Below are 24,767 nucleotides of genomic sequence, written 5' to 3' on the forward strand. Positions count from 1 at the left end.
TAAAATATGGCTACTTGACTGTGCAGTTTTAAACTCTTAATTTTCAGAGATACTGAATTTAATTGTTTCCAAAAGTCATCTTTTCTGGAGGTTTAGTTTGGTCAAAATGTTTCACCATCTTACTTTAGTTAGTGCTTTTGAAACTAAGACTTAGTGTGTCTTAATACATATTTAACTTTCTTTTTTGTCTTCAATATAGAGAAGTAAAAGTCCTCTTAAAGAAGTTTGAGCTCATAATTTCTTGTGGTTTGTAGAACCAAGCATCCATACTGATCACTCAGTTTATATGATCACATTCTAATGACTTTCTGCAACTGCAGCAATAAGGTTATGCACCTGGAAGCAGCGAGTTCTCTTCTCCGCTTACTGTAACCAAAGCTAAAATGACATCCACAAATAACCCTTTGATGCCACAAAGATGAACCTGCAACATGTAGAGGTCACTCTGAAAGTAACGCCTCTTATATATTTCCATAGAAACTATGACAGCTACAAAGAGTACAATAATACTGTTTGATAGAGTAAATTCTCAGCTACAAAACACTGATCTTTCTGTCTTGCTGCCCAAGGCAGGTTAATTTTGCATTTTTTCAAAGCTTACTCACAGTTTGGTGTCTCTTCTTCTGTCTCAGGTAATCTTAGTGCAACAGCTGAGAGTCTTTACCATCTCTGCTCCAGCATTAATAGGATCTGAATGTGGTGGGCTGGCTTATCAAAGACAGTGTGTGATGCATCTTAAAATGGAACTCATGGAATTCCAGCATGATTTTGAGTTGACTGATTCTTCAAATACTGTCTTTCCTTTTTTTTTTTTTTTTGAAGTATTGCTGCTTATTCACGTGCATGTTAAATTGCTACCAACTGTATTGTTTCATCTTTTAAAATCAAGCTGAAGAGCTTAAAGATGTTAATTAGCGAAGCTGTTGTAAGGCACTCACACCACTAGATGGCGCCTAGAAGCTGTGCAAGAAAGCCACTTCTGCGTATCACAAAAAATACATGTGGTTATGTATTGTTACAGAATTGCTGAGGTCAACTCAGCAACTCAGTTTACATATGTATTTCAAGCAGTAATGTTACTCACGGTATTTTTTGTTACTCCCATATCTTTTTCTTTTTTTTCTTCCTCCTTCATATAGCTTCATGACCTTTTCGGTATTTTTTTTGTTTTTTTGTTTTTTTGTTTTTTTTCCTGGAGTCAAAGCTGTGTGGGTTTTCTTGTCCCTCCCCTGGAATGGCCCAGTGATTAGCAGAGATGATGGGAAGGAGTATTCTTTCTTCTGTGCTAATAGCTTTATTAGGTTAAAATACAAGAATCTCTACTCATACGAGTCTAGGGAAGTAGAAGTCTTGCAAAGGTTGACGTTGGATTGACATACTGATGTGTAACTGGAAAAGATAGGTGAACTTTAGGGTTCACAAGTCCTTTGTTAGGTATGGAAAATAAGTAGTAGCTCTTGGAAGGAACTATGTAAATTATAGAATAGTTCTTCAGAGTTTAGTTAGATGCACATCAAGCAGCCCATCTTTGCAAAAGAGGGCTGGATAATAGAGGCTTGTGGTGGTGGTGGGTGGGAGTACAAGAAGGAGGGAAGAAAAGGAGATGATGGGTATTTCTGTTCTGCCTGTGCCACAGATGGTATATTTTGTCTGTGGAACAGAAAAGAGTGTTGAGAACTTGTGTAGTGGCAGGGAAGATATTAAAGGTTGTAAAACCATCATTGTAATTGATTCCTTAGGTACAGATCTCCAGCAGTTGTCAGTTTTAGTTTCCAGACTCATACCTGGTCCTGGTATTATTTGACTCTTTAAAGATGATGTCAGAAGAGCAAAGCATATACATGAACATTCCTCAGAAAATAGCTGCTAAGTGTTGTTAGCCTTTCTAGCTTACCTTCTGGATCTCACTCTAGTGAGTAGCTGTCACCTAGTTTGATCTGTGTGCTGCCAAAATGTCTGGTATGCTGACTGAAATACACTGAGCTTCTGGAATTGCAAATGTGGGATCCAGTCGTTGATGGTTGTGCTACAGGAGATGTCAGTCCAGGGGTAGCCATGAGCACTGCTAGTGACAGCAAACTTTGGGGTTGTTAGGAGGATAAAATTGATGGGATGGGAATCTTCATTCAAAGCAATGTCTTTGGTTGTATTTGTTCTATACTTACAGATTTTTAATCTTTGGGATGACAGGAATTTGTGATGGTTTAAGGTTTTCCTTTGACGATTTTCCATTTTGACCCTGCATGTAAAGGAAGGAAGCCTGTGATGCTACTGATCAATTGTAATCCCAATGCATGCGCATTACCAAAGCTCCTGTGGATGGAGAAGGAATCCTCTCTCTATCGCTGAATCTCCAGCTACCTGTTTGAATTATTTCAGTGCAGTAATAACGTGCTGTGTGTTGCTGTTTTGAGACCTCTGCCACTCCTGTTCTGAGCAGAGCACTATAGCAATGAGTGGAAGAAAAATGTGTGTTTCTTGGTAACCATTTTTCCTTGTCAAGCTTAACAGTTCATTTCTTTCCCTTCTCAGTTGAAGCATTTTTTTAATGAATTTTGACTCATTTTGTGCTGCCTAAAGTAACTGATTTAGCTAGGTTAGAACATCAATTTTAAATTCTCTTTAGGCACTTAATGGTATAGATCAACCATACCACCTCAAATAGTTAAATAGTTATTTATCCTCTCTCGCAGTTCAGGAAATAGAACTTGTTTGCATTTGTAGAATCCTGGTCTGATTTACTTCTGTGTTACTGAGGCAGCTCAACTGATTTTTTTGTTTTTGTGTCCCAGCCTGGAATTTGAAGATTTCCTGACCAGTTCCAATTTAGTGTACTTGCCCCAAATGACCCAAATGACACAGAAAATAAACATAGATTTTCCCCCACCTCTTCCTCCATTTGTTTTCTACTATTTCTTTTACTCTTTATTTTGTTATAGAAAGTGAATTTATCACTGAAGTTTGTGAAGAATTATTCTTTTATGGAAATCTTTGGAATGTGTTGAAGGAACTGTTAAATGGTTATGGTATGGTATTTTAGTGGGATGCTTTTTGGATTTGTTTTCCTCATTGCAATCATGAATAAATCTCCAAACTTTGCCACAGATTTTAGGCAAAATCAGATGACAAATTCCCCTTTTTAGAAAGGGGTGGGTAGCGAAGGAAAAAGGGAGAACTTTCAAATATACCTTTCTGACTTTGCACAAAGAGAAATGGTTACAATTATTAAAGCTTTATATGAGTGATATCTCTGCTGAGCAGATCACTTTCCTGCACTTGCACTCTTCGTGGTTGCCACTTTGAACCAGTAGAGTTTTGACTACCATTTAATGTCCCCGGATGGTTTGTACTCCAAAACTCAAGTTGATCAACTAATGTTTTTAAGAGTAACTGTTGGTAGTTCAGCTTTAAATTCTTTGGTATTGTTCTCAGACAGTTTCTCACACAATCTATACTCAGTTCTGCAAGGTGCTATTTCTGGCCGGGGTGAGTAATAGCCTGTAGAATTCAGAGATCAGAAAAAGAATAATTATGAGATGATTTAAATGGCTTTCTTGTGATATTGGACAGTTGATCTTTACTTTGTGTTGTCTATTTTCTTGTTTTTAATCTGGCTAAATGTTTTTTTTCTTGCAAAACTATTTAACTACTAGATCTTATTTATTACTTAAATTATAGTAACACCTAGAGAATTCAAGTGGAATGAGAATAGGGCACTTTTGTGCCTGGTGACTCACATCTGCAGTGAAGGCAAGGGTAGGCTGGTGAGAATGTTTGCGAACAGGTCTGTAATAAGTCTAAAACACTAAGAGCTGTAGGAGAATGGGAAATACTCAGACAGGTTGTTGTTGTTGTCATATCCTAATGAATGCTTAATTGCTATAGTAGCCGTAAGCCCTGGAAGGATAAAAGTAATACAGATGAGGGGGAGAGTACACTTTATGCCTGTGCTCTGTCATCCTACTGAAAATAATGAAATTCTGCAGGTTGTGGGTTTTTGTTTGTTTGTTTTTATGAATGAAGGTAGAATAAAGGAAAACAATGCTTTCTGGAGAATTGCCTAAGACCACTGATGAAACTACTTTAGTGTTCAGCTGCTCAACTAGATAATAAAGATTAAACCACACAAGCATTTGCTGTTACAAGGTCTGGCTGCTCTGAATACGTAAATGTGTTGATGTCTGACGTTCATAAAGTTCCAGATTCCAAAGTCAATTATCAGATAAGAATCTCCCTTATTTAAATAGTAATAATTATTGCCTTCTTGGCTTGAAGGAAAAGATGAAGCTTTTGTTCACTTTAAAGTTTGCCAAGCACAAAAGTGTATTAATGTTGGGGATTCCTTTTTTTATATTAATTTTATATGTTCTTGAGCCTAACAGTAAAGATTAGAAAGAGGGACATGTTCTTGAACATACAGAATCTTCACCCTAAATTCCCTACTTTTCCAATCTTGATGGATGCATGTGATTTTATTTGTGTATACTTTCTGAAGATGAGCCCCTCCTTTGTCCACCAATGTGGTCACTCTATTGTAGAGGCCCATCAGATTGGTCAGGCACAATCTGCACCTGGTGAAGCTGTGCTGGCTGCCTTAGATTGGGCTCTTCCTAAGTGTTTGCCCCAGATTAAGAACTGTGTGGGTTTCTATACATGCACAGAATTTCTTTCCTCCAAATAAAAGCCCAAACCTTTCTGCATTTTTTTCCAGCATGGTATGCCAAGATTTTTTTATTTTTTTTTTAAGTTCCTCAATATAGTGGTTACTGAAATGCTGACAAACACAGTTGTATGCAATCATATGTATTAGTTACAAGCATTCAACACATTTTTTTTCCTTTTAAGGTCATTCTTTCATTAAGCTAGCTTCACACACTGCTGTTTATGATACCAACACTTTCTCACTTCCTTCCTTCCTTCCTTCCTTCCTTCCTTCTCCCTCTTAAATGACTTTTATTTCCCAAGTACAGTGTCTGTACTGCAGTTCATTGTTGCATCTGTAGCCTATCGAGAAAAACTACTCAATAATTGTATTTAATGGTGCTATTTAATTCTGTCATGCATACATCCTTTAATTCTACCTGGACACTGATCTTTCAATTCTAGTGACCGCTGTCTGTCAAACTAGCTCTTGAATAGTCTGGGTTAAACTTATGTTGCCAATCAGGCAACTGACCTTCCAAAAAAGGATTAAATAATTTATTTATTTAAGGTGAGGTAGGGGAGAGGAGAAGAGGGAAACTCTTGTTTCAGGTATAGTCTTTTCCTGCAGAGGAAATGTTTAAGTGGTACAAATTCTGACTGCGGTGAGACTGCTGCTTCCCTTGCCCCACAAGCTGTCAGTAGAAATGGATTTATTTACATTAGTAGTGCTACTCTTGGATTGAAAGCCTTCCATTGTTTGGCTGAGCTGATGTTTAGTTAACGCTTGAGTGCTGTCTGCATCCAGCATATCTGACTGTGGAAGTGGACAGTTGTATGCAGTGTGGTCATTCTCTCCCTCCTCAACCTCCCTCCAGCACCAACACGTGTTTGGATTCTGATGTTCCGTCTGTGGACCAAACATTTCTCTTAATCACACAAGACGGCTTTTAAAAAATTCGGAAGTGTGCTCGTCTCTTTCCATGTTGATTCCTGAGCTGGTAGGCAAACATTAACATTCCACAGCTACCTGGGCGAACCAAATTTGGAAGAAGTCTAATGCCAGGTGAAGCCTGGGAGTGGTGCGTGAAGGTGATGCCTGTGGCACAGAGTGGGTGCTGCCCATCTTGCTCAGACATGCCCTTTTAGGATTGCCCTCAGACTTCTCAGCAGCTGTCCCGGTCTGGGTCTTTAGGATGAGTGTATTGGTTTTAGTCTGACGTATCAGATGTGCTTTTTGTAACTGCAAGGTGTTGATTTCTTTGTTGGGGCATGAAATAAAGAGCAGGCAGAAGTGGGAGTTCTAACATGAAAAATGTATCCAAGTATATCTACAGTGGCCCACCTAGTCCTGACAGAAAAAAATCCTGAAGTAACACCAGGTAAAGGTATGAAGCAGCATTGTGATGCCATCCAAAAAGTGTGGGTAGTCATTTTACCACTGGATGTGCTGAAGTACAGCTTTTTTCTCCTCTCCCTACTGCTTCCAAGTACTGCCTTGGTTCTGATTTTGATTCATTGCAGACTGTAGAGAATCTTGACCGAGGCATCCTCTTGAGTATTAATAACTATTAGTAACAGTTTTAATACTGTAAAAATAACATAACTTTCCCTAGCTTCTTTCTTGGAGGTTCTTTCTTTCTTTTTTCCTTTCTTTTTTCTTTTAACAGAGACAAAATATGCTAGAAGATGTCTTAGGAATTTTTTTCTGAAGGCAGTATGATTGTTCTGTAATCAACTATATCTATAATGGAAGATCACTAGCACCTCCATTCTAGATACTTAATGTGTGTGCTGCCTGGAGTAAAATACAGAGGCAGAGAGATGTCATAAGATGCATGAACTCAGTTCACCAGTATGGACCCATGAGTTATTTTCTCCATCATACTTCTAACCACATTTCTCAGACATTCTCTCTTAAGATTAGAGATTGCACAAATACTTCTGCTATGTTTGGTCAGGAAATTAATGTTTGGGGAGGAGGGGGAGGTTAGTGTCATTTTTTTCTCTTCATTCTCATTTAACTACGTACTGCCTCTTTTTCATAGCTTGTTAAAAGCAAACACTTTAATGAGCTCTGGTTGAAAAGTTGAGTTACAGAGAGGCAGACAGGAGCAAGCAGAACACAGCAGGTTGGGAAAAACAGAGAACTCTTGTTATGTGCTTAGTGCAGGAAAAAAAAGTTTGATTCTGGAGACAGAATTGAGACAAGTAAAGAAAGCCGTCAGCATGTTGCTCTTGTATGTGAGTGCTAAATGCCTATTTTAGCACTTCTTTATCAGCCATACTTTGCTCGCAGTCTTTTTTTAATCTGTGGTTTTTATTTATTTTTTTCTTTGAGGCAAATATTGTGGTCTAGGACAGCACAAATGATTTCCATTACATTTGTGGCTGAGCTGTGTGAAGTAGGCAAAAACTATCAGACTTTTGAGGGGTCTTAACTATGTAACTTCGTAATACTAGGCTTCTCATATTTGTACGTGATCTTAATTTCTGAAGTTCTGCTCTTTTTCACTTCAGTTAACTTCAGTAGTATAGTGTTCTTTTAGAGCTTTATTTCAAAGAAGTTACTGAAACATGATACAAAATTCTCCTTCAAGAAGTGTTTTATTTGATAGCTTAGGCTGCTGTAGGAGCCTAATAAAAACATGTATATGCAGAATGGAAGCTAGTTTAATATTACACTGCTATTACTATAAAATATAATCTCAAAATATTTCAGACCAGAAATAATAATAGTAACCATGGTAATTTTGCTTAGAGGTTTGGAAGGATGGGGTATCTGGTAGTCTTGCTCGTCTACGTGAGCTGCAAGTAGGGCTGAGAAGGAGAATCGGTGCTGAGGAAAAGGGCTTGGGTTTGGTCTTAAGATGCAGGTCAGTGTTGTACAAACTCTGGCTGGTGTATGTATGTTATGGTGCTCTACTCAGATGGATAACTTTTTTTTTTAATAGAAAAACTGATGCTTGTTAGCAAAAAATGTATGGGCTTATTTCTTCTGCTCTTCTGCTGCATCTTTTCTGATGCTGTTGACTTTTTTCCTTTTTTTTTTTTTTTTTTTTAAAGAAACTAGAAATGTCTTGACAAAACTTTTCTGGATTAAGAAAAGAAAAAGCAGAAAAACAGGCCAATTGTATTTTTTCTTTTTGAGTATTTTGAGTTGCTGAGTATTTTATTTATTTTTTTAATCTTGATGAACTAAAGTAGGGCTGACTGAGGGTTGGGAATGTGGAAATCTTGAATCCTTATCTGTAAGATTACAGTTCATACCATTTTCAATTATTTTCTAATATTATTCTATTTTTTTAATTACTTTTTTCATGTTTTCATTAAAATCCATAAATGTAATTAAGAGAAGCTCAGCAACTTTATCTAGGATAAGGGGAATGCACAAGTGAGAGGGCAGGACTCTTCCTGATGATGCAGACATTCACAGTAGATCCTCTTGAAATATATTAATTCCACATCTTGTACCTAAATGGCAAAGCTAATTGCTATTGAGAATTGTTTCTATACGTACTAAAACTAACAGGTAAGTAGCACTTAAAGCTGTTAACTTGTGACGTTTCCCTGTGCACTGGCAGCTGTTTGGGAGTGCTGTCAGAACTGCACAAAGTTGATGTAAATCTGCTGCCACCAGTGAGGTGTTCTCAGCTCATCTTTGCTGGTGTTCGTGATCATAGGGCCGTAGGGAGAGCTTGTACAGAGGTCATGTCTGGCTGCACCTTCCATCTCTCTAGAATTAGTTTGACCAGATTGAAGCGTAAGTTTATGAGAGAGAAGGAGACACAAGGGAGATGCTCACAGGCCTCTTCTGCCCCAGTGGGCACAGGTGTGCTCAGCTCAAGTCTGAGTGAGCACCCTTCCCCTGGCGTGACTGCCTTGTGTAATAGGCCTACTTGCTTTCATCTCAGCTTGTTCTGGCTTTGTATGGCTTCTGCCCTATGGTGACATCAGCTTTTGTGTGCTCAGCAGGAAAGGGGAAATGAGTAGGATCAAAACTTAACTGTTTCTTTGTATGGTTGCTTTCTACCTAAATCAGTTTCTTGATGTGGTTTGCTCCACACCAAGGAGGTGAAGGTGTCATCTGCTCTATCAGCAGTGGGCTGGTTTATGCTGATGTGAAGTGGTGACGAAACTGCAGGTGAAATAGGTGAGCTGATCGAAGGGATGGGATAGCTTGCTGTTACCAAGTGAGGGCTGTCTTTCCCTGCTATTGGACAACTGGCTTTGTCCTGTTTCTTACCCACCTGCTCTGGTACTCATTAGGCTCTTTGACGAGCTGGCACGAACCAGCTGTCCAACAGGAAAGCTATGTGTTCTTTTTTTCCCATGTTGCTGAGCTGACTTGGCTCATGGAACTGTCCAGTGGCACAGATAAGTCATAGGAGCAAGTGACTGTGGTTAGTGCCTAAGAGGAAGGGAGTGAAATGAGCAGACAAACCAGCGCAGCTCTCCTATGTTTTGTTCTTTTACATTTTATTTGAACCAGGTTTCCATGTAGCCCAAATCTATGTTCATCAAAAGTTAAACCATATGTCTCACTGCTCGAAGCAAGACAGTAAAATGTGTTAAAAATTTTTGTTGCCTAGCTTTTGAAACACTCTTAATTGGCTTTGAAAAGGCATTTCTAGTTCTTTTGAGCACTATGGCTTTGACTGTTGAGTTAAAAAAGCATGTGTCCAGGAGCAGTGTGTTTCTAGTGCCCTTATTAGGTGGAGTCTAGCCTCCTGTTTTGTTTAACTATGGCTTATTATGAACAATAGTTTTTTAACTTTACAGTATCTCATGTAATAATGCATGCTTCAACCTGTGTGGAATGTGCCTTCTCATACAAGCAGAGTGACTCATTTTTCACAAATGTTGAGGCAGAGGGCTACATCAGAAAACATTATGTATTAAAACCAATGAATGACCTTCCTTCTAGAATTTGCAGCTTATGTTCTGGTATGCATTGTCTGGTCCAGAAGGTGTGTAGAAGTCACAGCTCCTAATATACAATATTTGATAGAGATTGTTCAGAACCTGTTAACAAAAAATCCAGATTCGGTACTTCTTAAGGAAGTTTCAGCTGGAGGAAAAAAACAAACCACAAATCGACAAGGAAAATATCTTCTTTCTTTGTCTCCCTCTCCATACACATAATGATTTTGAGTAAAAGAATTGAATGTGTCTTTAAGAAGAGAGTCTGGGTAATGCAAGTTGAATTTCAGACATGCTATGATTATTGTTAAGTTCCTGGATGGGACAAATTCCATATTCTGTTATGGTTTTAAAGAGAGAGATTAGGAAAAAAAGATTAGAAAATTATGACTATTTTGTATTGTATATGTCAGTAAGAACTGATACAGATAGTCTAGCTCTGGTCATGTAGCCTTATATGGAATAAGGAAACCAGCTATCTTAACCATGTGAGATTTTTAGGTAATAGTGTCATGTGTTTAGCATAATTGTCCTGCCTATTTGTTCATGAAGCAAGACTGAAATTAGCTAAGTGTCTTATTTTAGCATTTTTTGTAATAACTTGTTAGTAATGTGGCTTTTCTCAGCTGGAACTGATTTTATAGTTCAAACATCTTCTGATGCTCTGTAGAGATGTAAATAGAAGTGGAAGTGAGATAATAGTCAGAGAATCTGCAGTTGGAGAAAATACCATCTAGTGCCTGAGTAGAGGGAGAAAGGATAGTTTGACTTGGCTGGATTAGGGCACCGTCTGAACACAAAGAGCAGGGCCAGACATCCCAGAAATACAAGAATGACTGTTTAAGGCCTATGGTTACTCTGTGAGATTTTGCTCCCATGCAGGAAATATATATAGTACTGTTCACATCATTCAACTTCACTCTTCTGGAGAATTAGCATTTTGGAAGGTTTTGAATTAAATTTGTTCAGGAATTGATGCTTTGTAGCAGAAGCTACACAAGATTAGAATTTATGGGGCCTGTTTCTTTGAAATGACTCAGGAAGGAGATTTCTGTTTATAAGCAGCTCAGTTCATATGTGCAGCACATCTCACTTGTTCCCTCTGTTTTTTTCCCAGTTCGTTGCTGCGCTATGGTGGAAACCTCTCTCTTCAGAGTGCCATGAGTGTCCGGTTCAACAGCAATGGAACTCAACTGCTGGCACTGCGTCGGCGCCTGCCCCCTGTTCTTTATGACATCCACTGCCGACTGCCTGTCTTCCAGTTTGATAACCAGGGGTACTTTAACTCGTGTACCATGAAGAGCTGCTGCTTTGCAGGTGATCGTGATCAGGTAATAAGCAATGCTCTCCAGAGTCTACAGAGCTTCTGGGAGTGGATGAAAACATATTTGTAGGGGTTGTTTGGTGGTTTTTTTTGTTTGTTTGCTTGTTTCGGTTGGTAAAACAGGAGACAGAACATATATATAGGGTTACTTCAGAACTGTTTTGCAACATAAACTCTGAATGAAGAAAAATGTATATTAAAGCATGTGATAAATTTTACCTCTTGGTTGACAGAAGGTTGTATTCCTAAGAAAAATTCTTTCTAAGCCTTTTTAGGTCCTCTGAATATGATTTTAGAACCATGACTGGACAATAGCATTCATGTGTGATAAGGAATTACTTTCATTTCAGTATTGCTTTTGACAAGTGTAGTAGAGACAATCCCACCTAAATGTAAATACCGTGAATTTTAAAAATCCTTTATTCTTCTTTCAAATTCCCTTATTTTCTGTACTGATGGATCAGATCATAGATCTTTATTGCTCAATGTAATGCAAGTGGTGATGGTGAAGGCGGTTACGAAGGAATAGTTTGTTCCTCTACTGACTGGCAGTGGCAGGACTATGTCCCTACTAATAGGTCATACATAAAGTGACTAACAGCAGTTTACATATTTCTAGAGCTGAACATTGTCCTTGGACAGCTGCATTTAATAACCAATAACAATGTTCAGGGACAAAAGATTTATTTTCAAAACACAATACTGCAAAACTGAAGTCTGAAAATTTCTTTGCTGTCATCAATGAAGGTCCTGCAGTCAGAAGTCAGTCATTAATTCTATTGCTGCTGCAGGAAGCAGAGTTGAGCTTTTTTCACATAACAAGTAGAAAACACATTTGCGTCACTGAGCTTAACATTGTGACAAATGGATATGGGAAGTCTTTGTGTTGCATGCTCTTTCTGAGTTTTACATGGATTTTGGCAGGAGAATGATAATTCAATACTGAAATCATCTTGAAAAAACAGATATTTGCTGTAAAGAATGATAAACACATGTATTGTTGAAGGAAAAAAAAGAGTTGATGATTTGGGGTCTAAGCCTAAAGATGGCACAGCTTTCTCTTTTAGAAATCAGAGTTGAGCCTGTGTATACTCTGACAAACAATCTAGCTACCTGTTTGTTACTGAAGGTCTAGAAAGAAGCCTTAGTGTCTGTTTCGTTTAAGGAATTTTCTCATGGGTACAGGGTTATTTATTTTAAAGGGAAGAATACGGCTGTTTTGTATTGGGCTGATGGTGTGCTTGGGAAGCCTGCTTTTTTTTTTTTTTTTTTTTTAAAAGCTTGATGTTCTTTTGGCTGGGTGGACCTTTAATTTGGATAAGTAACAGTACACAATGGTATTAGTGAGTTAGAAATCAGAGCAAAAGGAGCTCTATTTCCTTACAAGTGCTATAAGAAGCTAATAGGAAAGATGAGATTTAATATGGAACATTAGAGAAGTGTGATCTGATATTTAGATACAGACTTGTACCTATCATTCAATGGGAGCAAAAGAAAGATGATGAATCTGCAGGAAGTACCAACATGTGGGCCAGTTGTATATGTCTAAAACTGTCCAGTAATGCTCAAATTCATCTGGTTATGTTTATCAGCAGTATAGGAGGTCTCTAGATGCTGTCCTTTACAGAAAACCCAATTCCATTTCCAGGTTTGTCTAGGTAAGAAAGTTAGGGTTGGAACCTACTGAAGATAGACGAATAAGAAAAGAAACCAAATTTATATTTTTTGAGATTAGTCCTTCTATACAACTAGTGTGTCTCTACTTTTTGGTCTGTTTTGTGAAAATGAAATAATGCATATAAGAACTGTCCCCAAAATTGGAACTACCAATAACAACAAAAAGTCTGTTTCCAATTTAGTCTGGTTCCAGCCCCTCCCCCCCTTTAATATTGCTGTCTTTTGCCTTAATAAAGAAAGTCTTTCATTCGAGATCCATATGAAGTCCCTACTGAGTTTCATAGAATTCCTTGCTTGTATTTCTGTGTAGAATCAAAACTATGTAGGCTAAGGTTCTTTGCACACGGGTTGTTTGAGTGAATGTAGGGATAAAAAAATTCTGTTCAGACTGAGTATCACTTGTGGTAGGAAAGATTCCTCCAAAACTTTCCTTTGTTGCACCTCCTGTATTATCTGTCTCTGATTTTTCTTTTCATCTTCATTAAACTGATAATTCAATCTTTCTAATAAGTGTCTTAAATACTTGGGTTTTAATATTTCATACACTGTCTCTAGTAATTTAAAAATGTGACTCTCCATTGCTCAGGAACTATTGTGTGTTCTCTGAACAGTTAGTTCTGATAAAGTTACATTTTTACTCTATTTTAACCTTAATGAGAGAAGGTATATCCTTAATTCATCATTGCTTGACGGTCGTCACAGGTACTCAGCAGTTTGAATCAAGCTCTCCTGGCTTGCCACTCAAAAGGGGAACCTGCATCTAGCAGATTTGCAATGATTTGCATAGCACCTGTGATGCAAGTAGAATTGAAACCTCTTAACAATGAAATACTCTTAATACTTTAAGGAACAAAAGCCGTAAAGATTCACCTGTTAATCCCAGTGATTTATTTATTTTAGTTTGTTATTATTTAAGTCTAAAGCAACACAATCTGAAGTGCTTTAAATGCTTTTGAGTTTTTACAGATGTGGGGCAAGGGGTGCAGCACAAGCAAGGTAACAAAGATCTCTGAAGATGAAGAGAGGATGAACAGCCTTGCTTCTTTTTGTGTTTTTACATGGTGGTGTTTTCCTCCAAAAGCACTCATGCCCTTGTCAAGTTGATTTGAAAACCAGTGAATAATATATGCAAATGTTTTCCCCAGAAATGCCTCAGTCTTGTTTATTCCTACTACCAAAACATGAGGCGGTATTTAGTTGGTGCTTTGCTTGCAGCCATTTATAATTGCCTTCATTTGCCTCTCTCTGAACTCTGTCTTTTGTCTATGTTATGAGTGAAATGACCTCATTCACATGCCACTATTTTTTCCTCTTTTTGTAGGAGAGCTCTGATGTTGGCAGATAAATGTGTTCAAAATTGTATGCTGTTGCTGTATCCAGGAGCTCACTTGAGACATACAGCTGTGAAAGAAGAAAGGATAAGATAGGCTAGATGGATCATGTGTGATGACCAGAGCGTAATTTGACCATCTTTCTAGTACAGACATCCAGGCCCAGATTCTTAAAGCCATTTCTTATTTGTCTAACTCCCACTGATTATACAATACACAAGCGTTAGTTTACATACAAAGCATAAAACATGTGAGAATCTCAAGCTGTGCCAGTAGGACTGGTGGGGAGCTTCCATTCTACTTGTCAGCATCAGAATTTGGGAAACCTTATTTAAATAGTAAGGATTTTTAGTTGATAGACGAGTACAGAAATTGGCTTCTTGGGTCTGAGGATACAGGAAGTATTATGGAGCTTCAGGTACTCATGTGTGTATTTAAGCATAGGAGCTTTGTAATGATGATGAGGGGGGAAAAAAGCCCTCAAACTGAGAAAACCCCTCCAAACAAAAATAGGCTAGACTAGAAGTTTTTCTTGCTCAATAGCTGTTGTCTGTGTCACAGTGACAAATGTTATCATTTCATTGTGGTGTGGTTTTTTTGTTTTGTTTTGTTTCTTACCTATGCAGTTAATGTACAGGGACTCTGTAGCACTTGTAGCTGTAAAACTGCCTGCATCAAAAAATAGTGGAGAGAAATAACTTATGCCCTGTGAATCAAACACAGTCTTAACTCTGGCATGCCCTCAGACATTACATCACCACTCAGCCTTTTCTTTTGGCATTACACTGGTAGAGGAGAGTTTCAGGAATGTACCACTCACGGCACTGCAGTCTGCTGCAAACCCTATAATGTTACTGCCTTCATTATGTTCAAATCTGTGCACTAAATAGCCCTAGGTAGGGACAACAGAGTTTTGACACAACAGAATTATTACATGAACATAAACCTTCTAAGACTAGAATTAGAATTGGCTGCATAGGTGCCAGAGGTCTTACATTGCTGTACACTGCTTTTCTAAAGTAATAGAACTTTTCTTTTGTGTTCCTCTGTCATCTGATTTAAGGACCATTTATCTTTGGAAGTAATACTTATCAATGTCTAGTTTGAAAAATGAAAAAGACAAATCCTTTTTCTAAGAAGTGCATTTTGTTTCCTTTGCATAGAAGACTTCTTAATGAAGAGTAGCTTCCTGCAGTCATTACTACTTAATATATATGCAAAGCAGTCTCTGCAAATATTTTGCTATCCTTGGATAAAAAGAAAATTAGTATCTTTGTCTGTCTGAAGTTGGCATCTTTGAAGAATTAGTGATGAGGTGATATTTTGTTTTTTACTGTATCTGATTGGCACATGAAATCACAGGTATATGCATAAAGTCACATGCGTATAAAATACAGACATGAAAAATGCATCTGGCTATGGATTTAGTTATTCCCCATTGCTTTGGGGATCAACATTTGGGAGGCTCTTCAGAGTCTGGGCCTTGGCAGGAGGGGCTGGGAGTTTCCTCTAGCCCTTCTGGTTCTGAACACCTCTTCCTCTGTTCCCTGGGGCATCCTCCCAGCCCTACTTCTTCTCCCTCTTCTCTTCTGAATTCCCACAAGCCCTTGGTGGGTGTAGTTAGACCTCTGGGAAGTATGGCATGAACTCAAAGGGAACCATTCTGAAACTGCATTTTAATTTTAGAGCCCTAACTAGAAAAACTGAGATCTGCACGCATAGATGCATCACGGGAGACATGCAGCTTAGTAGTATAGGTCCCAGGAAAGGGAAGGAAGAAGGAACAGAGTGCATGTTAAAAATGATGAGCAATAGGGACTACACTGACAACATTTCTTACTGAATTATGAAACAAGACCACTCAGCCTTTTCTAGGTATTGAAAAAGTGATTGTGAATTCTGGATCATCCTGATGAGTAGAATATTTGATTTAGCATGTCTTTAAAAAAAGGAATGTAGCAGGTGGCTGGGAAGAGCAAAACAGCAACTGGGGGACGTGCAGTTTCAGCCACCTATAAGAGGAGTCCCCTTCATATAATGTTGTTGCTTTCTTTGGAATGTAATATTTTCCTTACCCTAATAATCCGCAGTAAAAGTTTTGAAGGAAGTTACTTTTGTCCATTAATAAAATCACTGTTGTGGCCTTTCTGCATAGCAAAAAAGGTAGCTGTAAAAATGTTGATGGATTGTTCCTGATGATGCTTCTGTAAGCGTTTAGAGCTGCTCCTGGCAGAGTTGGCTGCTCCTGAGGCTAAGGATTAGAGACTGGAAATACAACATTTTGGCTTTGAACTTTATGTACTAGAAGCAATTTGTATTTCTCCACTCTCCTGTGTCATGGCTTTTCTTTTGCCAGTTCATGAGATAGGCATGCTTCGCGCTGAGGAACAAAGCTACTGTTGTAAAATGCTTTTGAATGTACCTGCCTGATTCTCAGGCCAAGATGGAAATCTCTTAAGCTCTTGTTTGTGCCAGTTTGAACCCTCTTGAACAACAGTCTTCAGAAATGAAGCTTTCAAGCTGCTCCCCTGGCTTGCATGAAAGAATATGACTGTTCTGAAAGCAAATGTGTTCCTTAACACCACAGTGCTATGAGAACTAATTGTAAGGTGAATCTTTCATAGTCAGACACTGCACAAAGGACAGGATTCAGGACCCAGGATTTAATGCAAGGAAGGATATGAAAGAAACATATGATTCAGAAAATAATTTATCTACTAAAAAGAATAAGTTTTCTGAAACACAGTTTAGTAGTAATTTTCCCAGTTTTCTCTTCCTACTTTTAGACCTTGTCATTGAGACAGCAGCAAGAGAACCACCTGCACAGGTGGGCTGTTCTTTGCATCACACCACTCCCTCACCCTACCCTCTGATTACCTCGCCTGGGGGAAGGAATTTCTTAGCAGAGGGCGGTGAGAACTTCAGAGACAAGAAGAGGCAGCCGCTCTGCTGGGCTGCAGTGTGAGGGGGCACACCAGGCAGTGTGGCGTGGAGAGGAGAGGTCCTGTGTTGTACTTGCGCTCTGCCGGCCCCTGCCTGAACCCTGTGCAAGCTGGCTGAAATAAAGCCCGGGAATTGTACTGACCCAGGCTGCTACTGTGTTATGAGAGCTACAAGGGTTGTAGGTGGGAGCATACCTATTGAGGAGGCAGCAGATAATCAGAGCAAGTCTTCAAGCCGTGCTCAGTAGGAACTCCATACTGTAAGCTTAGATTCGTCAGCATAAAAGAACAGCCTGATGCAAAGATCAGGGCGTGAAAAGAGACAGAAATATTTAGCCAACTGGGTTTTGTTTACTTCTTGGTTGCTTGAGGAAAGGAAAAATGCAGTATGTCTGCTTTGTGGGAAATCTTTTTTTTATGCCTTTGGAATTGCCCACGTCACACAAATTGCATTATCTCGCTTGTGTGTGTGTGTATGCACACATCTTGTTGCTTTTTGAATATAAAAAAAAAGTTGCTTCTTTTCATAGAATCACTTAGGTTAGAAAAAACATTTCAGATCTTTAAGTCTGACTATCAACTGTGTATATGTCCTTAACTTTTTTGTTTGTTTGTTTTCCTCATCTGTGGGCGCTCTGAGCAGCAGAAAAATGATACAGAAATAAATCTGTGGACTTGCAGAAAAGAGCAGACATAGCACTAAACTGTATTCAAATTGTGAATTCAATATATATATCATTAAAAAAAATTCTAGTCCTGTTGAGATGCCTGTACTGCTCTATGCATCTTACTTATAAATGAGACTTCTGCCAAAGAAGCAGCTGTATTTGGAAAAAATAGAAGAAACTGATTATCTTTCATCAAACATTTTTCATCTAAATGTGTAATGCATAGTGAGACCTTTATTTTTGGTCAAGATCTGTAATACATATACACACAGTTATGAGTTGGTCCTTTTATTTCTTGTAGTTTGCTTTTTAATCTCCTTTGAAATAGTTTCATAAAAAGTAGATCATAGTGATTTTGTAGGCATTTTGTTTAGTTTAAGGATCAGTTTGTAACCTATTGTAGGGAACCTGATTTAGTAGGGGTTTGGACTAGACTGGACTCCAGAGGTCCCTGCAAATATCTACAATTCTGTGGGTCTCTATTTGGGCTTCCTGTTGCTCAGTGGGAGTGTGATTATGGTATTGTCTTTTGCTCAGTGCCTGCATACAAGGCACCACGTATGTGACTGTTTAAAATAAGTTGATAATTCTGGGGCCCTCTGGTCCTCTATCAGAATTGAAACTTTAAGTCTTTAAGGTTCTTTAAGTCAGATTGGTGCCACAGAGCACAAAATAGCCAAGTCTTATTTCTTTAGGAAACCTTTATCCTTTGGGAAAAAATACTCCATTTTTATATTCTTCAAAGTGCAGATTGCAATAAATTTTCATCTCCTGGATAAACAGCTAACATTTTTTTCAGACTTTGTGTCAAGTTGGTGCAGAGAAGATGTCCAAGATATCTCTTATGGTCAAGAGCAATTAAGACTTCAGCCTAGCAGACTTGCATTCTTGTCATTAATTATATTTAAGGCAATGTATGGAGGCCTGTACTGCTTGCTTCTTAAAGGAGCTATGCAAAGCACCATAGAACTCCTTCAAATTTTGGATGCCTCTGTACTTCTTCCTTAGCATGTGAATCTTGATGTACTTAAAGAAAATAAGGAATGTCTCCCTAAAAGCCTGAGAAAAATTTTATCTAATCTGATATTTCACGTTTAAAGTTTTGTTGGCCCCATTGAAAAAGGGATAGACATGCTTAGGTGAGTGGGAATTGACATTTAATCTCTTTCAGAGCTGATTTGTTGGCAAAATGGTAAGCAGCAGCATGGAATTTGTGTCTCTCAGACTTCTTGCTGTCTTTAGGAGGAGTGACCCTAAGTTGGGCATTGGTAGATATATGGCTTTTTCAGTTTGGCATTTCCTGTTAGTTACTTAAAATCGTTGTTATTTTCTCTATACTGTTACCCATGGTCTTACTCATCCATATATAATGATATGATGATTGTATGTTTTTCTGTTGTGCATTTTAAGACAAGTTCTTCTAAGTTCTTCTTATTCTCTACTACATCAGCAAACCCAACCCAAAGATTCAGTCATGTTTTTGGAAAAATGATCCACGTCTGCTGGTCCATTTGTAGGGCCAAAAGCTTAAAAATATCTCTGATCTTACTCATAAACAACGGGGAATTTTATGGAAACAGGAAGCGTAGATGTTGCAAATTATAGAATAAGGCTAGATATAATTTTATTGAAATACTCCATATTCAGTAGTACCTGAGTAAATGTAGTCTGTGGGATTTTGAAAGCAGTGGTAAGAATAAAAGTAAATTCCCCAGAGTGCTAGTATTGCAAAATGCAATGCTAATGCTACTGTTAAGAGACTATAGTAGCAACAGATTAGATCTCTTTGTATCAGCTGTTCTAATCTCCTTGGGGAAAGAGAAAAGGAGACGCATTGCAGTGGAATGAGTGGGAAGCACTAGTCCAGCATAATTCTGCCAGATTCCTGATGGCAGTTCATTTTGAGTAGTTCATGTGTACATGAAGCTCAGACTGAATTTGTTCTTTCTCTAGCAGCAGACTCTAACCACGCCTGAGAGTTTTCTTCCTTCTAAGGCAAACTTCTGAATCAGCAGCTTGTAGTCATCTGGAAGCCTTTTCCTGTCATTGTTACTAACAGCTAGACATGGAAGCTGATTCTTCTTAAAATAATAATAATAAAAAATAATTATTAGCAACTGCTTTTCTCTCTAATCTTATGTACATGTGAATATGCTGAATGTTGTCTTCTGAAGTCCTAGTTAGATACAGCAGCAAAAATGCAGACAATGAAACAGGTGGTTTTAATATTGGTCTCTCCCCTCAGACATCTGAGCATCTGTACTCCTGGCTCAGTGTCTAGTCTGATGCAGAATTCTGCACAACACTGGTTTTCTGGGTTACCTTCTGCTTAGAGTTTGTCTTTTGAGAGGAGAGTAGAAGGGGAGTGCACCCTGTCTGTGCATTTACTCATCTTTGTGAGTGCATATACTTCTGCCTCTTCTTAGCTTTCCTCTGTGATTTGATTATCTGGGCTTCTGTTCTTGAAGCAAGTAGCGGAAGGTATTCTCCTAGGAATTACTCCTTGTACATCCTCTCAGGATCAAAAATCCTTGGACACAAAGGGGAGTCTAAGCATATGCAACATGGTGTTCTTTCATCTACTCTACTCCAAAGCCCTTTTCTTTCTTTCTCTTCCTTTTAAAAAGTCTGCTCCCTTTCCTCAGGATTTCAGCCTTATTAACAAGGGCTTGGTGTACTTCACAGCAATTATTTCTTTGAATTCTCTGGTAGTGTCAGATGACTTTAATTTCTTAATCCTTATCCTATAGCTCTCAACTTGTGTGGGGAAAATTATTGACTTATTGGTATATTAATACTGTATACATGAAATAAAGATTTACATAGATGATCATGTAAATGTCCAGCTGTGCTTTCCAGGAGCCTTGGGTTTTTGCTGTCTTGTGCAGATACTACTCATTGGAACTGACTTTCTCTTTTAAGTGTCATGGCTGTGTCTGGGTTTAACAGCTTGAATGCCTGCTCTTGAAGCTTCAGCTGGCCATAGCTATGAAGTTGTACTTGTGGCTGGCTCTTTGCCTCCAGCTGAAAAGCTGTGTTTTGCTTCTAGGAGTTCAGCTCTATATTGTGAGAACATCAAGAGAATATGCATTCCAGTGGTATTGTTAACATGATAAGAGAATGGAAAACCTGCTTGCTGCTTCAGTGGTGGTAGTGGAAGACCACAAACTGTTGGACATTTTGCAGAACATGGTGTTTCTGGGGATTACTAGTCCAGCTAATTGTTGAAATAAAACTTAAATTTCTGTAAAAACTTCACAGTTGACTGTAGTTTATAGTTTAAAAATAGTCTATAGTTTAAAACGTTAATCTTGTATAGAAGACTATATCAGTTAATTCTTCTGGCACCAACTGAGGGCTAACTTAATTGCAAGGTTAGACACAGCAACTTCTTCAGAAGCTGAGCTTCTTCCTTGATTAAACATAAATTGTAACACTGCTGTATTCATTCATCTTCATTGCCTCCTAATGTATTTCAAAATACTTTGGCCATATTTACATTTGGTTGTTGCAAATGTTATAAAGCTACAAGGGTATGACTAACTGAAGGACCTTATGGTGCTTTTAACAGAAATAGTTCATATCTACTTAGAGCTGGCTGTCTGAATGTGGTCTTGGGCAACCAGATCTTACGTGACCCTGCTTAAGCAGGAGCACTGCGAAAGATGACCTTTGGAGATCTCTGTTGATCTCAGCCTTTATGTGAATGTGTGAATTAGTTAAAGTACTGTGCCAATCTTTTTTTTTTTTTAATTAAACTCTCCAAATTGTACACATTAGAATTTATGCAAGTCTTTGTACTGAACTTATGTCTCTGTCTGTGTGGTGAAGTTTGTCTTCCTGTTGGAATTTTCATGATGTTGTGATGTACTATAAAAATTCAGGTAGGCATTTTCCTGACTCTGCCTCTGCCCTCTGCAACCAAACCAAGAGAAAAAAACAAAAAACATTCTGAGATTTTTTTTTTTTTTTTTTTTCATTGAATAAATTGCATCAGAGAAGAAGTCAGGAAGCCATATTTTGTAAGTTGTGTCTCAGGGCAGGTGTTTTCAAAGTCAGATCATGCTGTTCAGGGAGTTGTCTGGTTAAATTTTGTATTTGAAAGGATGGAGATTCCCCTGCATCGCTGGGATGTTTTTCACATTCCTGAATGTGTTGTTCCTTAGTACTCAGCTGGAACTTCACTTGCTGTGACTTGTGACTGTTGCTTCCTGAGCAATCACTGCACACCCTTAAAGAGTCATCCCTGACTGCTCTGTTCTGTTGGGCACTTAGAAGATTGTTGGGATCCATCCCTTCACTTTCTCCTCTGGCTAAATAAGGCCAGTTCCCTTAGCTTTTCCTCGTAGATTGTGTGTCTTCACAGCCCCAATTGTCCTTCTCCACTCTGTCCAATTTATTAGTGTTGCTTTTGTGTCCACTTGGGTCTCTCTGACCCAGTACTCAGATGTGGCTTCTCAAGGGACAGGTAAGGGGAATAATAATTTGTCTTGACCTCCTCCACATTCAAGATAATGCAGTCACATTGCCATTAGTCCCCATTGCCGGGAGAACATGCTTATCTTTTTTCCTCTAAAGAAAGAGAGAATATCCTCAATCAGGAGTTTTCAAATGGCAGTGAGTGGCATGCCAGATTTCCTAGAAAATTGGCCATTGAATTTACAGGTTACACTGTGTTTTCATCTGCAAATCAAAGGATGCTCTGTCACTTCTGGGCTTGTCATTGTTAGGCTTGTTTGATTTATTGCATAAAGTGCTAAATTGCTCTCATATTAAGGAGTTGGAACTTTTTAAAAAATATGCATTATGGTCATAAGTTCAAGATACTTAGCGTTTTAGAAGTTCTCATTTATCTTAACATTTTGTAGGTGAACTAGTCATTGCTTAAACTGCAGTGCTTTGGTAGTAAATACCAATGGCTGACAACATTTTCATAACTTTAAGCAAGACTTTTTTCTTTAAAGTATTCATTTTCTGTGTAACAAAATGTGTGAGAGTTGCTTTCTTTCTGGTTGCTGGGAGGTTGCCTATGAGAGCCTTAATTTGTGTAGATCTGGCACCGCAGTTCAGCCTGCTGTGGTCTAACATTTACAAGCAGTCAAATGAAAGAAGAAGCATGTATTCCTGGCACTGTCAGGTCCTTTTGGCAGAGGTTAGCTGTGTAAGTGCTTGAACATGTTGACTTGCAGAAATTACTTTTTTGGCTTGGAAAGGAAGGGTCTATGAGTGATGCAGAACGAGTGCACACAAGTTTTTAATGGGACCAGTGTTTGATCAGTGCTTCTTACCTACCAGAAAATGAACAGAATTGCATTCATAAATGCTTACTCACATCCTTAGTCTTTAAAAATAAAAGAGAGAAGAATGGTTGGATTGTGATAGTTGGAGACCAGAGAAGGAACTTCAGTGGCTGGTAATTGCATTTTTTTTGTGGCTGGAAACATCCAAGCTCTGCAGGAACGTAATTAGCATTGCAAACAGAATATATGCAAATTTGTATCAGCTTTATCTATGTTGGTATATATTTTTTTGTTTATTTGTTTCTCAGTCCTATGTTATTCTTGTCTTCTCACTGCCTGATGATACTTTGCCTGATGAGTTTATGTATCCCTGGAGAATGAAAGACAGAAACCAATTATATTTCAGCCAAACAAAACAATTTTCTTTCTTATCAAAGGTTAGAAAAAAGATGGTCTTGCTCCATTTGTTTCTTTTTCTTCCTTCCCTATGTTCAAATAATTATTATAATAAAATAAAAAAGCATCTTTTTGGCTGATTAAGCAGAAGTTGCAAGTCTGTTGAGGATGGTAGATTTACTCTCTCTTTACGTGTGTAACTAGAATTGGTATCTGCCTGTGTTTCTATGATTCTATAATAGAAAGGGCTAGGTTGAAAAGGACCACAATAATCATCGATGTCATCTCATCACTAATCTGGGATTTACAGTTCACTGGAGAAGAGATATTTGAAGACATGGCACAGTTTATGGCCTCTTGGAACTGAGGGGATAAGCTTTTTTCCACGTGAGATGTCAGCTGTTATTCCTGTGCATGTTTGTAGTATATTATGTAGGGCTATTACAGATTGAGTATTGCCTAAATCTTTTCATCTGTCCATCTCTTCAGAGTAAATGTAATCAGGAAAAAATAAAATAAAATCAGGGTGATTCACATGTTTTCTTTTGGACTGCTTGATACTTGGTAAGAGTGTTCAACTTTGGTTTTGTTCAGTGTTCAAGAATACCACCATCACTGACTGACCTTTGATGGTCTCTAGCAGACTGCCACGAGCCATGCGCTTTGTGCTTGTGTGTAGCGGATGTGCTGGCTCTCTTTTTAGGTGCATGTTTGAAGAAGTTTTCCTCTGTAGTTCAAGAGCTAAGGGGGAAAAAAGAACAAATGACTTAACATTAAAAAATGTTTTTTTTTAAACATTAAAAAAAAGTGTTGCAAACTACAAGATCTGAGTTTGATCTAGGCCTGTATGCATTAAAGCCAGTCATTATCTATAGCCTTATTTAGCAAAGAAGCCATACTCTTTGGGCACTGGGTGTTATATATGTAAGAGTACTTTTGAACTTTGGTCCATTTACAAGTATAAAGCGTTATTCTGTTGCACCTTATCCCTATCTAAAGGTAAGTTGATCAGTGAGTGGAATGAATGAGAAAATCATTTTGTTTTCTTTCTTTTTATGTTTGGAGAAAGCAGATAAAAAATAATTTAATTCGGGTGTTACCTTGTGATAAACTGTTTTTATTTTTATTCTTAACAGTACATTCTTTCGGGCTCTGATGACTTCAATTTGTATATGTGGAGGATTCCTCCAGATCCAGAAGCAGGTAAGTTTTTTATTATTATTTCAGAAATTTGGGTTTAGGTGGGGAATGTGTCTGATATACTAGTTCGATTTTCAACAATTGCTGTTTTTACTCAGCCACTATTCTAGAAATTATTTGAGTGAAACCTGTAAGGGTAGTAATAGGCTATGCTATGTGAATCTGTGATATAGTAATTTTCTTCTTATTTCTGTTCCAATATAACTATCATGTAAATCTTCCAGAGGAGCTGATAAAGGGAAGGAGTTATGGCTGGAGGCAGATTGTCTTTTCTCCCTCCTGTCTACCAACTTTGCTGCTGAAGCTCACTGAAATACATAGGGTCTTACTAAGGTATTTCATCCCAGGTAGAAGTTTGCAATATAAAATGCTTCTGGGTTTCCAGACTGCACCTTACAGTTCTAGTACGTTGGTCTGTTCTGTAC

The 24,767-nt window shown here is 38.2% G+C and overlaps 1 protein-coding gene across 1 annotated transcript in view; it reads left to right on the forward strand.

Annotated features, from left to right (window-relative positions):
- The window catches only part of DCAF5 (DDB1 and CUL4 associated factor 5), a 69,054-nt gene that overhangs the window by 26,368 nt on the left and 17,919 nt on the right, over positions 1 to 24,767 (forward strand). The window contains exons 6-7 of the mRNA XM_085224960.1: positions 10,682 to 10,895; positions 24,279 to 24,345. Of these exons, the coding sequence (XP_085081086.1) occupies positions 10,682 to 10,895; positions 24,279 to 24,345 (281 nt within the window). The remainder of the gene's footprint in view (positions 1 to 10,681; positions 10,896 to 24,278; positions 24,346 to 24,767) is intronic.

The sequence above is a fragment of the Meleagris gallopavo genome, chromosome 5 (genome assembly GCF_905368555.1).
Source record: "Meleagris gallopavo chromosome 5, MGAL_WU_HG_1.1, whole genome shotgun sequence".
NCBI lineage: Eukaryota > Metazoa > Chordata > Aves > Galliformes > Phasianidae > Meleagris > Meleagris gallopavo.